We start from the raw sequence: 18,628 nt of genomic DNA, 5'->3' as shown, positions 1-18,628 counted from the left end.
CCTCGTCTTCTTCCTGTATATCATTGTCCTACTATGTACTTACTCGGAGTTCACGGTGATAAATGTATTCCCAAAAATATGATAATGGGAGATTATCTGAATTTTTAAGAAAAAAACACACTTTTATTGAATTATTAAACTATTTTTCTTATTTTTATTACACAAGGGACCACATTTTTTTAAATTATTGAATTCTGTTTTTTGTAGAGCACCTCATTGTTGGCCACCCAGAAAAAAAAGAAGGTCCTATGATTTCACTGGGAGTTGGTCAGTTTGTTATTGTAAGAGGTTTCCGGCTGTTTCCGTGAAATAATTCAGACACGCAGTATAAACATAAACCTGACGAGTTTTTTTTCACTAGTGATACTGTGAAAAGGGAAATGGCGGACACTGCAAACAGACTACGTAAGCAACTGGAATCGCCAAATTTCGATCCACAGAATTATGTTAAGCAGCTCTCTCAGCAGTCAGATGGTGACAGAGACCTGCAAGAGCACAGGCAAAAAATACAAAATCTGGCAGATGAGACGGCACAAAACCTCAAGAAGAATGTCTACAAGAATTACAGACAGTTTATCGAGACTGCCAAAGAAATTTCTTATTTGGAGAGCGAAATGTATCAGCTCAGCCACATTCTAACCGAACAGAAGAGTATAATGGAGAGCATCACTCAGACGCTGCTCTCCACGGACAAAGATGAAGCTGCGAAGGAAATGCTGGCTGCCTTCCCGAAGGAAACCGAAGAGTTAAAGCAGAGAACGCTAACAACACTTCTGGAGAAAGTAGAGGGCTGTAAAAACATTATGGAGACCCCTGGAAGGTATTTAGTTTATAACGGAGATTTGTTGGAATATGATGTTGATAACATGTCCCAAATCCAAAAGGTTCATGCCTTTTTGATGAATGATTGCCTTCTCATTGCTACTTGGCTTCCCAACCGACGGGGTGCAGTGAGGTACAAGTACAACGCCCTGTACGACCTGGACAGCTTTGCTATAGTCAATGTGAAAGACAACCCCCCCATGAAAGACATGTTCAAAATCTTGATGTTTCCAGATAGCAGGATCTTCCAGGCAGAGAACAGTAAGATTAAGAAGGAGTGGCTGGAGATTCTGGATGAAACCAAAAAAAATAAGGCAGTGAAGGAGAGGCACAAGAAAGAGGAGGAGACACCCAATTCCCCAGTGCGACAGGAAGTGTCAAACAACCCTTTTGATGAGGAAGAGGCCATGGGTTTGCAGGAGACTGTGGACTTGAGCTTAGAATGGATTCAGGAGTTGCCAGAGGATCTAGATGTCTGCATTGCACAGCGTGACTTTGAAGGAGCTGTAGACCTGTTGGACAAGCTGAATGAGTACCTGAAAGACCAACCAGTGAACCAGGCCGTCAAGGAGCTGAGGGTCAAGGTAGATGAGAGGGTGCGGCAGCTGACCGAGGTCCTGGTATTCGAGCTCTCCCCAGACCGGTCCCTGCGGGGTGGCCCCAAAGCCACACGGCGGGCAGTTTCCCAGCTGATCCGTCTGGGCCAGTCCACCAAGGCCTGTGAGCTCTTCCTGAAGAACAGGGCAGCTGCCGTTCAAACAGCCATCCGTCAGCTGCGTATCGAGGGTGCCACCTTGCTGTACATACACAAGCTCTGCAACATCTTCTTCACTAGCCTGCTTGAGACCGCCAAGGAGTTTGAGATGGACTTTGCTGGCAACACTGGCTGCTACTCCGCATTTGTGGTGTGGTCTCGTTCAGCCATGAGGATGTTTGTGGATGCCTTCAGCAAGCAGGTCTTTGATAGCAAGGAGAACCTCTCCACTGCTGCCGAGTGTGTGAAGGTCGCAAAGGAACATTGCATGCAACTAAGTGAAATTGGTCTGGACCTCACCTTCACCCTCCAGTCTCTCCTAGTCAAAGACATCAAAGCTGCCCTTCACAGCTATAAGGAGATCATCATTGAGGCCACGAAGCACCGCAACTCAGAGGAAATGTGGCGCAAAATGAACTTGATGACCCCTGAGGCCCTAGGGAAATTGAAAGAAGAGATGCGCAACTGTGGGGTGGGCAGCTTTGAGCAGTACACTGGTGACGACTGCTGGGTAAATCTCAGCTACACCATCGTTGCCTTTACCAAGCAAATGATGGCCTTCCTGGAGGAAGGGCTGAAGCTCTACTTCCCTGAGCTGCACATGGTGCTCCTGGAGAGCCTGCGGGAAATAATTCTGGTTGCTGTTCAGCATGTGGACTACAGCCTGCGATGCGAGCAGGAGGCTGAGAAAAAAGCCTTCATCGTTCAGAACGCATCCTTCCTCTACGAAACGGTCCTTCCTGTGGTGGAGAAGCGATTTGAAGAAGGAGTGGGGAAGCCAGCCAAGCAACTGCAGGAACTAAGGAATGGGTCACGACTGATGCGCGTCAACCCTGATAGTACAACCTCTCTAGTGTAAGAGGACAGTTTTCCAACCCATGAACAGAATTTCACAGCGCGATCCCAGTGATTGCGGGATTTCATTGCTCAGGTCGCGTGTCGGGGAGCTGGGTTTCTGCTAAGAGAATCAGTTTGTGAGCATTAGCCAGTTGGAAATGTAACTTATTATGTTTAATTTTCTGTCATTGCTTTTGCAATTTCTTTAAAAAAAAGAATGACAGCAGTTAAGGTGATGTTACCTTCGCTGCTTAAAATCTTGAAGATGGCTACATCAGCTGATTGAACTTTGATTTTTTTTTCTTTTCACTTCATACTCATCTCTGTACAGCATGTGAGGCTGATTTCATTTCCTTTTCTGGTTCTGCTAAGGGATATATGTCATATAAAAATACAAAAAGACAAAATTGCCTTAAAAGACATCTCTGAGCTGATAGGCAGAAAGTGTCCAGGGTGAGTAAATTACACTTATTGAAAGTTCTAAAATCACAATAATCTTATGTCTGCCAGCCTCCCCTTGCTGTGGGTATTTCTTCAGCTTTGAAAAGTATTTCTTGTCAAGCTGTTTATACTGGAATATATACCTGTTGTAGTGAATATTCATCTAACAGTCAGAACCTTTTACATTTTTTCAAATAACCGCATGGAGGAGAAACAAATTGCCTAATTCATTTTTGCCAAAGCATTCATTGGCAAACAAAACCTCAAATTAAGTCTTTTCATTTACATGAAGCCTGAAATGGCATATAATGCATAGAAATAAAAGTGAAATTATTAACTCTCTCTTGTGCCATAGCGCTTTACAAATATGAACTAATTTTCAGAAAAAGAGATGAAGCAAAATTTTGATTCAGTTATTTAAAGCTAGATTTTGAAAAACATGTAGGGAATTACAAATAATCATGTAAATAATAAAGATTTCTCTAAGGTGTCCAATTGCAAATAATAATTTAGCTTGTTATTGACCTATTACAATGTAAAAAAGTACCATTTGCATGTAACCAATCCCTGCAGAAAATAAATTCAACGTTCTTTGTATTGGGTACCAAATAAATGAAAGACACATTTGTCTTGACAAAGATTACGTATTTCCAATTTCACTTACTGAGAAAATAACTTTTCTTATTTTAATGTTCTCATTAAGAAACATACTCCTTTTTTATTTGCTTTTATTCCAGCATTTTGACAGTGTGCCATGCATTTTGTGAAATCCAGCAAAGTTCTAAAGTAAAAGCACTAAAAGTAAAACCTAGAAGTTAAACCAAAATGTCTTTCCCAGAAGACCTTGTCTTAAATGAAAAAAATGATCTTGATAAGTTACTGTCATCAAACATGTGTTAACTAAGGTGAATACAATTATTGAAAAGAAGCTTCATGCATCTCATCAGACTAATTGTGTAATGACTTGTAGCATCTACTATTGGAATTTTATGTAAAAAAACTCTTACAAATTGTACTAAGCTTGAAAGGATTTGCAATAAATTTGTGAATATATAAGGGAAATCATAGTAATTTTATAAAATGTGCACTTTTTATAACCCACGCAAACACAGGGAGAACATACAAGCTCCACACAGACAGCACCCCAGGGATGGAATGGAACCCACATAAAAATAATGAATCTACTTCCTCCCCCTAGATTGAAAACAATATAAAACTAAGATTTTATTTTTTTAACTTGTGGCAAAGTGTATATTAAAGACATAATGATGCCAGTTATTCTGGGGAGTTACTTTTACTCTTTACTCTTCAGCACATACAGTGTGGTTCCTAAACTGATGTGTAACCACCCCATTTCTAATAAAGGATAGTAAACTAACCCCAAGTGATGTAAAATTGTGGGTGCTTCAATAATATGACCAAAAGGGTGTTTTGCACTTTACCGTCTTACGTGAACATTTGTAATGTTTTCAGTTAGGTAAAAAAATGCATTTATAGCAAATGTGTTCTTTATAGACATCATTATCTTACTATCGACAAAAACTTACTATACACAAAAGGTTGTAGGAGTATGGAACAAACTAGGCTGGCTTCTTTAAAGAAACATGGATGAGATGCTAGGGCCAAACTAAGTATTATTGTTCAAAAAGAAATCTGTTATGGAATGAGCTGTATTGAGATATAATTTACATACAGTATGTTTGAATTATAAGTTTTCTGCCTTTTATAGAAACTGATGTTTCCTCAGACTGTAAAGAATTCGCTATAGAAGCTGCCTTCAGAGATCAGGGTAAGGGATATATTATTACTGTTCCTTACAGCTGTACTTGTACCCTGGAGAATCAATGTGGTGTCACAAAACCTACCTATTGACACAATTACTGAAATTCACACCATATTAACCTAAAGTTGTATATGGAAATAATTGCTCATGTAGATTATCATGTAGGTGCTGGTATATTCTTCTGAAAAGAAGACACTACACTCAGGGACAATAATGTCATTACCTTTAATAAATAATTTCCATCTTCCAAACATTCTAGTAATTACAGGATTTGGAATAAAAACAAGGTTATGCTGGAATAATGTACCTTTAATATTGTACAATAAACTTTTTTCAGAAATTCAGGCAGAAAGGTGAAGCACTACGATGTGAACAAAGGTCATTTCTTGGAATGACAAAGTAAGACGAGCCTGCCTTTTCAAAAACTACTCCCAAGCAAGAGTAATAATTAAAGGAATGTGTGTTATTAGTGACTGGGACACGTAATGAGAAGCAGAATTAGGATTTAATGCTGCCACCATGCTTGACCGTACATGTGCATGTGACTGAATTTTGATTTATGCTGGGTTTGCACAGATGTAATACCTTGCATTCAGATCAGAAAGTTCCAATTTTTACTTATCTAACCACAAAACATTTTAGCACCATAGACTGTGTAACAATCCTAAATCCAGTTTTAGCATTCCAGATTGGGATTTTATCCGATTACAAAGCCTAACATCCCCTCCAGCAGGGTGTCAGCCACTGTGGGAGCGCTTTGGTCGGGCAGGGCATAGGCCTCGGGTCACTTAGTAAAGTCCACCCCTACCTGCTGCATGAGAGCCCCCACCTGATGTTGATGGAGAGGGGGCAGGGAGCGCTCAGGGGACCCTTCTCCACCACGTACACTGCACACGTCCTAGTTACACAGCCCCCAATAGAAATACCCCTGGAGGCACTGTTGGGTTTTTGCCGAGCCGAAGTGCCTGCCCCATGCCCCTCAAGGGCCGCGGCGCTGCAGGTGGTCTGCCTACCAGCCTGGGGACCTGGTCTGGGTCTACAGCCCACGCCAACGCAAGGGCCTCAGGCCTAAGCTGGCACCCTCTTGGGAAGGCAAGGTCCTGGGGGCGGTGGGCGAGGTCTGCTACAGGGCCCGGTTGGGAAAGCAGGGGAGGGTGGTGGTCCTGCACCAACACTGCTTTGCACCCTATCGGGTTCGGATAGAGGCGCCTGGTGGGGATGCCCCGGCTGCAAGCCATTACCGAGTCGCAGCAGGTGGTCATGCAGGGTTCCACAGCAGTTAGCAGAGTTCGAGTACAGCCTGTGGGTTTTGTTCAACGTTGCCAGGATTCCTGGACGCCTCAGGTGCGGGCACTGTAGCGCCCTCGGGTGACGAGGAGGAGGCGCACCCGGGTACTGCAGACATCACAGAGCAGGCTGGAAGTTGTAACCGGGGTAATGATCCGTGAGTCCGCAGAATGACCACTAGGTCACCCTGCTAATGTAAATATGTTTAAACAGTAAGTTCAGTGTTTACCTCTGTTATTGTCTGCTAATGTTCCTTGATGTCTAACCACCCTGAAGCTGCATACGTGTTCCGTTTAATTCCTAAATGTATGTGTCAGCCTTGAGTTTGATTTGGTCTCTGTTGCCTAAAGTTGGCTGGTGGAGGCTGATATAAAAAGTGCTTGAGTGTAAATCATGCGTGTTGTCTTGCTTTTTCCGGCGTAAGCTGTATACGCTACAATGTTAACTATGTGAGAAATCTGTACCACACAATTCTGATACTGAATACTGGCTTGTATACATTTAAAGGGACATTTAATAAAGTATTAAGTAAGTCTAATATAAAACTTTATTTTCATTTTCATCTTCAGATGGTCCTGATGTTGTGATTTTCGACATTTTGAATTTTTGTGAATACTATTGCTATAGTGCTGTAGGTCTTAGTTTGAATAAATGAGGACAACGAAAACACTGAAACTAACCGTCTTCTCTTATTATTGTGGTGCCCTCGCCCGGCACTGTGGCAGAAGAGCGCCCGGCTAAGGTGCACAGCGAAGGGCAGGAGGGGAGTAGTAGCAGGAGTCCACTGGGTGCACTCCAGGCTCGCTCATGCTGGGCAGGGAGGTGCGCATCTGGTGTTCAGTTTGCCACCGGGAGGAGAGTTGGCATAGCCAGCTGGGTCAGATTATGAGTGGGACCTGCAGTAGCTGCAAATACACAGCTTCACCCGAACCCACCTGACTCAGGCGGGGGTACATCAGAAGTGGTATTACGAACCGCACTGAAGAGGGATCCCCTTCAGGCCTGGGGACCTCGAACGGGAGGGCGTGGAGGAGCCCCTGGAGCAGCCAGGTCCAAATTTGATGCTGAGGGGGCAGACCGCCAGACTCCACCTCGCTGCAGCATGCGCTCTGTCGGGAGCCGCAGAGGTTAGAGGATTTTGTGTGTAGCCTAGCTGAGTTATTCGACGTCGGCGGGACGCCAGACGTCTCAGATGGGGGCAGTGTGGTGGCCTCATTTGGCGTTGCGGCTGAAGAGCGCCTGGCTAATGCATGTGGCAAAGGGCAGGACGGGAGTAGTAGCCAACCTGGGAATTAAGGGTCACTGGCCAGTGCAGTTGACTATCCTGTGTGATGTACCACAGTTGTCGGTACTGTCAATCAGCGTGTAAATAGTTATTTCCGGTTTGTACCCCTTTAGGGTGGGACCCACCTTCCACCCTATTTTCATCTACCTGTACTCCAAATGACCCTAGTGTGCTGTACCTCACATTGGGCTTGTTCTTGCTGCTGCTGCTGTGCTGAGCACACGTCCACCAACAAAGCGCTTGTGTTTTTAATCAAATGAGCAGAACTTCCTTTCATTCATCCTTGCCAAACCTGCCATGCTACATTATTTATTTAAAGTTACTGCAATCCCATGCTTGTATTTGCTGGGACCCATAATTTATAAAATTGTCATGCATACTGCTAAAATCCATTTTTAATTGAATTGTCATGTTCAGTTTCCATGTGCGTTGTTATTTTTGTTTTGAAGCGATCGCTGTTTTACTTAACGGCCAGCAGGTGGTGTGAGCGTCAGTTTTAAAGTGAATAAATATAACGGCAAATGGTGAAATAGTAGAGCAGCTTTAATTATCAATCTTTTTAAATGTTCAGGTAAGCTAGCAGTCTAAATCTTAAATAAGATTTGTAAATACGTTAGATTTAGTTTGATAAGTTTCCTTTTTTAGTTCATGTACTTAATTGAAGTCTCTGTTTTAATTATAAACCAAACAAGGTTACGAAGGAAACAAAGGGGTGGTAATGAATAAACGTGTTTAAATGGCTATGCTTTGTTATAACATATGACTCATGGAAAATGAGAGTATTAAGAGTAACACAATGTTAAAGAATTTAACAATCTACTTGTTGTTTTAATTCAGGTTATGTTATTAATGTTCTTTTTTAGGATGAAAATTGTAGGACTCCACAGGGAGTGTAATACACTTTAAAGAGATATTCATATGGAGTGCAGTGTGTATTGGTGAATCACTTCAATAATTATTTTATTTAGCTTGGTATAGGACTCAGAAGTGCTTACGCTGGTACAATATAAACGGACATATTGGAAACTGATTCATTGTATATTTACATGCAGTTTTACATGAGGAAGTAATGAGAATATTTTCTGTCAGTTTAAAAGTGGATATAATGGCAAATTTTGCACTGCAGTGAAATAAAGTAGCTTTAATCATCATTTTTTGTAAATTTACAGAAATCTTAATAAATGTGTTGTGCCTTAATAATGAATATACATGTCCATGTATTACATACATGTCTCCATTAGTGTGTAAAACAATTGAAATAGAATCATTTCATTGTCATGTTTTCAAAGTACATTTGAGAAACCAAACAAAGTGACTTTTCGTCTCATCGTCTATGAATTCACTCTGTCCCAGTGAAGAGGGCTGTCAGTAAGAACTGTGTAGAGACACAGTACACAGACCTGTGTGAAATCAAACCAAGAGCACAGACAAGGAAGCACAAAGTAAAAATCTAAGGCCAAAGCGAATCTCCTTATGGTCCAGAATACAAACTACTGAAAGTTCTTCAAATGAAAAGTTAAGCTATGTTTGTTAGTGTGCAACTTGAAAGCGATCCAGAAATGTAATTCGGGCAGCGAGAAACACAAAGAACAGAAAAGAGCATTATAAAGAGGAAAAGTTTAAAGTGGACTTTATCAATTGCTTACTGGACACTGTCATCAGTGAGACAAGAGGACGTTTTTCTTTCTTGAGCGAATTCAGCCATCTTCTTGGCATTTTGTTTGACATTAAAAATACCAGAGATAATTCAACTGAAGTTGCAACGAACTTGCCTTGTTTTTAGGAGACATGGCAGAGATTTGGCAACTGAATTAAAGTTTCTGTCTCATCTGCGCCCCAATGAAGTTAACACTCCGTTTGAAGTACTGCAGTATTTGGTCAATAAAGCATTTCCAGACAGTGATAGCATGTCAAGTGTTTTTAACAATTCCAGTTGCTGTCGCCAGTGCTGAATGCTCATTTAGCAAACTGAAATTGAACTGAACTGAAAACTTATCTAAGGTCCACCATGACATAGGACAGACTGTCAGCTCTGGCTTTGCTGTCTATAGAGAAGAGCACCGCAAGGCAGGTGGATTTTAGTGATATCATCGCTAAGTTTGCTGCTACGAAAGCACGACGAGTCATGTGGTAAACTTTTAAATAGCTCGTTACTAAGTATCAAGTTCAATAAGCCCATTTGAACTCTGCTCTCCTGCTCTGTGTGCACTGGCGGAGGGAGAAGGAAGCCAGGGGTGTTTGTATTTACTTGCACCCGGGCCCAAGTATGGGTTGCACCGTCCCTGACTGTAATTGTAAAACAGTCATAAATATATAACATTATATATAATATAAATAACAAAATATAAACATTTGTATATATTGTAATGCATACAGCTGACATTACAGGTTGTGCGTGACGTCACTGCCCTTCCCTGTGAATAGCAGGGACCTCAGCCACCGGGCTGAGGGGAGATCTCCCTTTAGCTCAACTGGCTGGTTCCCTGTTAAATGACGCCAGAGGCAGTGGAGAGCCGACCTGAGGTCGGCAGCGGCAAGCGCGCATACCCATGTAGCTGACGCCCTACTGGAGGGAATGTTTGTCAGGCTGGGGGTGCTGGAGGAGCTGCACAGCGAAATTCAGAGATGGACTGACTTAATAGGAGCCTAAAGAAAAGTAGATTCATTGGAAGTATATGTCCCAGGTGTTGGCGGTGGTTGTGCTTGCTGGACACTCGTCCAAAAAATAAAAGCGCTGTTTTTCATTCAAATGAGAATCTGAATCACTGTCAGTCCTCGCCGAACCTGGAAATATTACAACTGGCTCTGGTGTGAGTGTGTTTGTGTCTGAGTGTCTGCCTTGCGATGGACGGCTTTCCACCCAGGGTGTATCCTGCCATGTGCTCACTGCTTGCTGGCACAGACTCCAGCTCTATGTGATCCTTATGAGATAAAGCGGTTAGAAAATGGATACATGGATTTAATGTACTTCATAAGCCCATGTTAACTATGTAGTATTAAACAGTCTAAAATTGAATGAAAACTTGTTTTTTCTGTACAGTAATAAGGGAGAAGAGCCGTGTCAATCCTAGATGAAGTGGAGCAGCAGAGGATTTCAGCACTTCTTCCAATATTAATAATTTTTTACTGATTTGTAAGCCTCAACTGTTCTAAAATGTCTTAATTATTTTCTCCGTGATCTGAATAAAAACAGAATTTGATAATTGTTCCCCTGTAACATATAGCATTTTATTTGTTGTTTAGCATTAGGTTAATTTAATACTTTAGGAATGGAATTAGGTGCAGGGCCATGAGGTTTTCTAAATATTTCTCTGATGGATATCTGTCTGGCTTTATGGCACACGTTAAGAGAACAACAATCCAAACGTGTGTTTTGTTAGATTATCAGAAAACAGAACAGTATATCTACTGTGTCCCCAGATTCACATATAATTGTCCTAAACAAATTCCTCCAGATCATGGACACATACACTAATTTCACCTCAGCTTACTAAGGAAACAGTAAAAATGGATCCAAATGCATCAACAATCCCTGCCCTGCACTTACAGACCACCAGCCAGCATTTCCAGTGGAGTTCTCCCCGCTTTCCTCCTGTTCCCAGTCTGCCTGAATTCCCTCTGTTGCCCATTTGATCCTGTTCCCTGCGTGCCTGGACTTTCCTATTGCCTGCCTATCCTGACCCGCTATCCTTCACTTGGCTTTCACTGTGCTCGTCTTGACTGCTCCAGTGAGCTGCGTACTGCTGGCGGTTAACTCTTTGTCTGGTGGCAGCGCAGCTTGTGCCTGGTGATTTGTGTAGCAGTGGCCCGCGGTCACTGCACACCCTTCTGGTCCCTCGACACTCACTTCACACTGGAATTGTCCTGTAGTGGGCCCCTGTCGCTTCTGGTTCCCTGGTGTCCACACTGGGTCTGCGGCTGTGCTGGGTACCTTTGAGATCCTGTGGCTGACCGGGGGCCTGGTACTGTAGCTCAGTCCTGCACCCTGGAGCTCTGCTGGCTTCAGTAGTCCTTTCCTTGCACTTCAGCCCATCAGCTCACTGCCCGGACATCCCCCCTCTGCCATTCCCTTGTCCTTCCCTGCCCCTGGGACTCTGCACTGGATCTGAATTGGCAGTGGGGAAATTCAGCCTCAGTAATAGTAATAGAATGTTATTGATAACATTAGTATACAAGTTCTTTACCTGAAATCTGACATTTCAAAATTGGAACGTGACTGGTTTTACAGATAAAGACTACACAGAGGAGATCGTAGTGATTGGCTCATTTTTCTACTTGTTTAAAGAGCAATCTGACAGAGGGAAAAGTGAAATATTTATAAAGATGATCACATCAAAAATCATGGTAAAACTGAAATATTCAAGTATCGTTAAAAGTGTGTTCATTTGTCCAGTTTTACTACACAATTACATTTAGAACTGGAATAATATAAAAATTATATGCTTTGAGCATGGTACTACTTATTGTTACTTTTAATAAGGGAAATTATAACATCACTGGAGCAATATAGCTGATAGGTCTTCACATCCAATGTAAAAGTCTCAGAAGATAAGGACAGAGTTTTGTGTATAGCAGGGCTAGTTAAGATTTTTTATTCTTATATTGATTCATCAAAGCTTGTTGTTTCACAATTTTCCTAGGGATCATGCTGCCTTCAGAAAAGATATCAGACAGATACACTGTAGAATGTACAGTGTTTAATAGTGCATTAGACACTGGAAATAACAACAAATTGTTATTAACAACAAAGAGTTATTTGCAGGTGTACACTTCAGCATACAAGGTTCCCACACCAAAGTGTAACCACTGTTTTTCTAATAGAGGAAAGTAAACTAAACCAATGTGCTGTTCAATTGTGGGCATTTCAGTCATTTGAAGAAAAGGGGGTTTTGCACTTTACGTTAATACCCGTTTCAATTTTGGTAAATAATTGCATTTCATCTAGCACAATTGTTCTTGAAACACTTTGTTATTTTTCTAACCCTGCATTCGAGACAAGGACATATAAATATTGCATATATCCAGCTCTACAGTAGTACTACTTAACCACATTGTGAAAGGTATTAAAGTTGCTGGATCTGTTAATCAAAGACTAAATTAAGTTAAGTCAGAATATAGCCAACTTGCTTTAGCAGCTGCAGCAACTAATTTCCTTCCCAGGACTAACACTCACAACAAACACACCACAAAACAGTACAAGCAAATCAATTTCTGTGGCATAGCAAAGGACACCATAGGACAAACACACACCAAAGAGCTGCAGGCAACAAGACAAGCAGAATAAGGTCTGTTCTGTACATCTACTGTGTCAAAGTAAAGGAATTCAGAACTGAATTCAGGAATCAATCTGCTGCTGCCTTCATTAGTTCCATTAATTATACTGATAAGTGAGCCTGATCTAGAGGTGGCCATGCACTATCCTACATCATTGCATCACTTTGTTTACCCTTTTTGAGTTGGAATAACAAGAAACATTCATCAAGTCCTACTCAGTATTTTCTCTGTGCAACTGCTTATGCCAGTTTCCTTACCTTTAAAAACTGCTGTTTCAGACAAAACAGATTTTTCCATCTAAAGCATTTTCTCATTCCTTGTCTTCAACCAAGTGTCTTCTGATTTTCTCAGCTCCTAGAACAAAACAATATTATTAATTAAAAATAGTAATATTATATTATCAAAATAGTTGTAGTAGTGTTTAAAAAATAACTGTCAAGTTGGTCTAATATATTTGTCTGATGGATGATCTGCTATAACTTTGTGCCACCCATGTGAAAAGAACAATCTGAAAGTGTGTTCTGTTAGATTTTCAGAATGCAGTACATCTACTATGTTCACTAAGTTCACTAAGGAAGCAGTAAAAATGTCCCTATAATAAAGACTGTAGACAGTATTAATGGGGAAGTTCTCTGGATCTTTTTATTGATGCTTTTTGAGATGACTCTACAAACATATTTTGGTGTAAGAAGACCTAAGAATATTTTTGAGCTAGGAGAGCTCTTCAAGGAAGAATGGAAAAAAAATTCCTAAGGCAAGAAAGACTCTTAGCTGGCTACAAGAAATTTCTGGAATCTGTGATTTCTGCCAAAGGAGATGTTACTAAGTACTGACTGCCCATGCCACATTCACTGTTTTATTTATTTTTTCAATCTGTTAAATTCAGCAAATAAATAGTAATTTTACATTGAACTGTGCAGAAATATGTCATGTTTAAGTTTGTACGATGCAGAGGTTGTGTTAACTTATTTTCATTTATTGATTCAGTTAAACATACAATTTGACCAGGGGTGCCAAACCTTTGCATACAAACTGTATTTTCAGTACTCTATATTGTGAACCTAAATAGTAAACTCAGAATTAACTCGTCTTTTGTGAATTATATACAGCCATCAAGTACCAAAATAATTCTAACGTATTTACTGTACACATCATATATTACATTAAGAGTGACAGCTTAATATTGCTCTATTTTACCCCAGATCAGGATTTATCATTATGACTCCCATATTTACTTTTCACTGACCTGAAAAGCAGCATCACTCAGCCTTAGGCCTTCTGCTGACTTAAACACCGGACAGTTAAAAAACAAAGTGTTAAATCAATGGAAACTGAACTCCAGACTTGGCCCTAGAACCAGCAACTGGCGCCCTGGGAAGCCCGGCACCTCCCCAATTACCCTTTAGGTAAACTGGTTGGTAAAACAATGTTTTCTTTACATTTTTAAAGCACTTTTAAAAAACAAGATTTAAGTATTCAATTTGTCCATCGATCTGTCCGACCGAGACACAAGAGCTAGATAATACTGCTGTCGAATATCACAGAAAACTTTACTATAACAATAGTTAATTAAATGATTTATTACAAATCATCACACACTACCTTGGTTTAACTGTAATTATAACCAAATCCAAATATAGAAAAAAGCAAGAAAACTCTTCAATTAACTTTTATTACATTTATAAAATTCAGAATAAAAGATGATTTTGTGCTCTTAAAACACATATTTTTTTTTCTGACCTATATGGCTGTATACAGTGCTTTGCCCCACAAAGGAATGGTGTCTGAACTGCCCTACAAGCAACAGATACAGATTTCCAGAGATTTCATGTTGTATTGACATTGCGGCAAATCCAACTCTTCTCTCTTGCACTGCTGTTGAACGCAGTGTTGAATATTTTTACCAATTTAAGCTTTGAGAAGCTACATTCCCCAGAAACTGACAAAGTTAAAACAATGCATAGAGCCACGAACATTTTTGGAAAACTGAGTTTATTTTCACAAATAAACATCAGTACTTCTACATGAGTGGATTGTGGGCTTCAGGAATATCACTACACAAATCTGCAGCATAAGTGTCTTCTGAATTTTCACATGTCAATGCCAACTCCAGATTTAAACACAATTCCTTATCTGTTTTCTTCTTTCATTTGGAATCTGTGTCTATCATATAGAAAGAAAAATACTGACTGCACCAGTTTAAATTTTTCATCAACTGAGTGAATTGCAGTATCAAAGACTGCAAAGTAGAAAATCACCTGGAAATTATGTTTTGGGTTCTGAATGGAATTGTCTAGTCTTTGATTAAAAAAACTGTTGTCTTTTTTCTGAATGTGAACAGTCCCTGACTCACATTCTATCTGAAAGACTATTTCTTCAGCAGGCTTGCAAGAATCTACAAGTGTTCTTTCAAGCCTTTTACTTCCGAATTCCTTTAGAATATTTTTAGTTTGCTGCAGTTTATAAATAGCAGAATTGATGTTAACGTTCTTTTCCTGAAGCTGTCTAGTAGTAATATTAATCCCAAAAAGGTTACTGTACGACAAAATGAGTGAAGTCAGAAATCTGAATTTTAAAAGGCCTTTTGCAAGAACGTTTGCTTCTGAATGTGCCATACTGCCAGATGGTTCAACAAAGGTCGTTATCAGAAGAAATTTCAATTAGGACATCATAAACATTTTCTAGTTCGTGGCAAAAAAAAAACTGCAAATAGTTATTTAGAATAAAAAAAACAACATACAACATACGGATTACAGAATTTTAAAAAACAAGGCATCTAAGAAGCCCGTGTCCTACAAACGCAGGAACCAAAAATGCTAAGGTGAAATCCTACAAAATGCCTCAACAGGCCAACAGAAGAAACACTTGGCATCCTAAATCAACAGAATACTGTACATCCCAGTGCCAAATTTCCTTCGTTTAATCCTGGATGACCAAAAGTGAAATTGAAAAGGGACTCAATCTACCATTTTTAAAAATACATCACCAACGCGAAACCAGAACCAGGTCCACTTACCGGGTGTTTCTGCTTCTGCTTCTAATTCCCTGTCTTTCTTCCTTTTTCTTCTCAGACTCTTTTCTTCTCTGTGTCTTTTTGTGAGTTAGGTAAACGGCTCAGTTTTACAGTTTTTTAGATTCTGTATAAACTAAAACGCTAACTTGTGATATCACAGCTCTATGGCAATAATACAGACAGCGGTGCGAAGAGCAATAGACACTAGCAAAGAGGGTCAGACGTTCGTTTTCACGATCTTAACAGAGGATTTAACGTTTTAGTAAATTCTCGAAAATGTATAGAAAATAATTACAATTAATATTAGCTTCTCTCACACACATGGAGTGAAATACTTTTCATATAATATTGTAACGCAACGGGGGCTCAGGCGGGCGCCCTTGCCGCATCTGGTCGGCCCCATCCCGACTGGAGGCTCGAACCCGGGACTCCCGCGTCTCTCTGCAGCGACCTAGCCCCGTGAGCTAAAGAGAGATCTCTTTACAGCCCAGTAGCTGTGGTCCTGCTATCACAGGGAAGGGCGGTGACGTCACCCGCTCTGGTACGCCGGCTCTTACACACAGTGCTTGTCGGCCGTAAGCGTTACAATATTATAATTAACATTTTAAAATATTTTAATTTCTTATAAAGTTTTTAAAACTATTTTCCCTCAAATTTTGTGCTCCATTTATATCGGCGCCCTAGGACACCGCCTAGATTGCAGGGCCGGCGCTAGCGGGAGCTCAACGTCTACACTAACAACGTATCCCAGGGCTTAAAAGGCTCCGGGTGTGCGTACAAAACCACACTGATATTCAGGTCTGAAAGTCCAGAGACATTTCCTCAAATCAGAGAACAATATTTATGATGATGTCAGTCTGCCGGGTGACCACAGGCCTGTGAACAGTCTTATCGTCTAATCTAACGGTTTTTCTTTCGAACGTTTCGCGGGTTGAGGCTTCACTACACTGCGGACGTAAAGTCCGGCTTCCAAAAAGTAAATAAAACATTCGTAATATAGGTACATTCTCAATGTACTGTTTGCACATACAGTACATTTGCCTTTGAAACTATTAATGAAAACCAAAATGATACTGTATTTAAATACTGTAACGCAACGGGGGCTCAGGCGGGCGCCCTTGCCGCATCTGGTCGGCCCCATCCCGACTGGAGGCTCGAACCCGGGACTTCCGCAGCGACCTAGCCCCGTGAGCTAAAGAGAGATCTCTCCACAGCCCAGTAGCTGTGGTCCTGCTATCACAGGGAAGGGCGGTGACGTCACCCGCTCTGGTACGCCGGCTCTTACACACACTGCTTGTCGGCCGTAAGCGTTACACTCTCCCCCGCTTAAATTGCCGTCCCCGGCGAAGGGCTATCCCGCCCCGCTTCTGACACCAATGTAACGCAACGGGGGCTCAGGCGGGCGCCCTTGCCGCATCTGTTCGGCCCCATCCCGACTGGAAGCTCGAACCCGGGACTTCCGCGTCTCTCTGCAGCGACCTAGCCCCGTGAGCTAAAGAGAGATCTCTCTACAGCCCAGTAGCTGTGGTCCTGCTATCACAGGGAAGGGCGGTGACGTCACCCGCTCTGGTACGCCGGCTCTTACACACACTGCTTGTCGGCCGTAAGCGTTACAATACCTTTATAAAGGTACACAGTGTTGTTAAAATAAATCGTGCCAGTGTTATTGTGCAAAGGTAAAGCATGCAATGGATGTTGTCTGCTGTTGAAGTAACGCTAACAGAATCCAGACAGATTTCAGAACTGACTTGAAAAAGGGACATTGCTGGCTTAGAAAACGGACATTGAGCCCACATTGTCTGAGAAACAAACAAGGCGTTCGTTTCTCTGCATTTAGGACATTTCTCCCAGGAGAAATGTCCTGTCCACAGCCTTTGAGTTAACGGGAACAATTAAAGGTGGACTTGTTTTACACACTTTTGGTAGACAGCAAAAAAAATTTCCAACAGCGTGAGAAATGACAGGTGTTTTGTCTCACATGAAGAGGTCTGCAAGTGGCAAAAACCTGAAACAGGTCAGTAATGACCTTACTCTGGAGGATATGCGACAGAAACACGTTTGCGGAAGAGCTGATTTTTCTCGTTCCCTTACTGGTGACGCCTTTTACCTTCTCGAGTTCTTGTAGTATATACAGTAGTTGAGTGGGACATGAAAAGTGCTTTCACAAATACAGTACAGCTATCTCACTGTGCAGTGTTGAGACATCTTTCAGAAACTCTCTTTGAATTATCAAATTATCTTCGATCAACAATGTCCCAGGAGTATGGAAGCCCTTTCCCGCCAGGGAGTAAAAAAAAAACGCTCTATGGTATCTCAGAATTCCGACTTAGTATCTCAGAATTCCGACTTAGTAAGTCAGAATTGCGACTTAGCATCTCAGAATTCCGACTTAGTATCTCAGAATTGCGACTTATTAAGTCAGAATTTCGACTTAGTATCTCAGAATTGCGACTTAGTAAGTCAGAATTCCGACTTAGTATCTCAGAATTGCGACTTAGTAAGTCAGAATTCCGACTTAGTATCTCAGAATTGCGACTTAGCAACTCAGAATTCCGACTTAGCAACTCAGAATTCCGACTTAGTATCTCAGAATTGCGACTTAGTAAGTCAGAATTCCGACTTAGTATCTCAGAATTGCGACTTAGCAACTCAGAATTCCGACTTAGTATCTCAGAATTGCGACTTAGTAAGTCAGAATTGCGACTTAGCAACTCAGAATTCCGACTTAGCAACTCAGAATTCCGACTTAGTATCTCAGAATTGCGACTTAGCAACTCAGAATTCCGAATTAGTAACTCAGAATTCCGACTTTATATCTCACATTTGTGACTTCGCCATATTTCATTGTCTGTCCTTTTGTTATTGTAACGGATTCGGGTTCTAGGGCTTGTGCCCTCGCCGCTCCCACCCTAGTTCGTGCCTCGCTGCACTGGCTCACTTTCTTTAAGAACACTTTCTTTAACCCCGGCGGCCAGCATCCCTGTTATGCGCAGGGGAGGGTGGTGTACTGCAACCAGATCGTACAACCTGTATGTCGGCCGTTCCGTTACACTATTTTCATGAATCGTACAGGATCATAGGATCTATAAACCTGAAGACTTGTCCTGTACAGTGCCCTGATAAAAATCAAAT

At 41.4% G+C, this 18,628-nt stretch overlaps 1 protein-coding gene and 1 long non-coding RNA gene across 2 annotated transcripts; one reads left to right on the top strand and one right to left on the bottom strand.

The window, feature by feature from the left end:
- The first annotated feature begins 237 nt into the window (after window positions 1-237).
- On the top strand, window positions 238-3,910 carry exoc8 (exocyst complex component 8). The gene is made up of 2 exons (XM_088625037.1): window positions 238-3,410; window positions 3,494-3,910. Exon 1 carries the CDS (start codon window positions 381-383, stop codon window positions 2,433-2,435), a length of 2,055 nt encoding a protein of 684 aa, XP_088481163.1. The 5' UTR covers window positions 238-380; the 3' UTR covers window positions 2,436-3,410; window positions 3,494-3,910.
- A 5,648-nt stretch (window positions 3,911-9,558) lies between these two features.
- Window positions 9,559-16,045, bottom strand: LOC148674671 (uncharacterized). The gene is made up of 3 exons (XR_015935363.1): window positions 15,500-16,045; window positions 12,741-12,837; window positions 9,559-11,314 (listed from the first exon to the last, which is right to left on the bottom strand). It is a non-coding gene; the product is annotated as an uncharacterized LOC148674671 (long non-coding RNA).
- Between the last annotated feature and the right edge of the window lie 2,583 nt (window positions 16,046-18,628).

The sequence above is a fragment of the Lepisosteus platostomus genome, chromosome 3, assembly GCF_059453375.1.
Source record: "Lepisosteus platostomus isolate fLepPlt1 chromosome 3, fLepPlt1.hap1, whole genome shotgun sequence".
Taxonomy (NCBI): domain Eukaryota; kingdom Metazoa; phylum Chordata; class Actinopteri; order Semionotiformes; family Lepisosteidae; genus Lepisosteus; species Lepisosteus platostomus.
The sequence above is the reverse complement of the archived record's forward strand: the minus strand, read 5'-3'. Positions and strand labels throughout refer to the sequence as shown.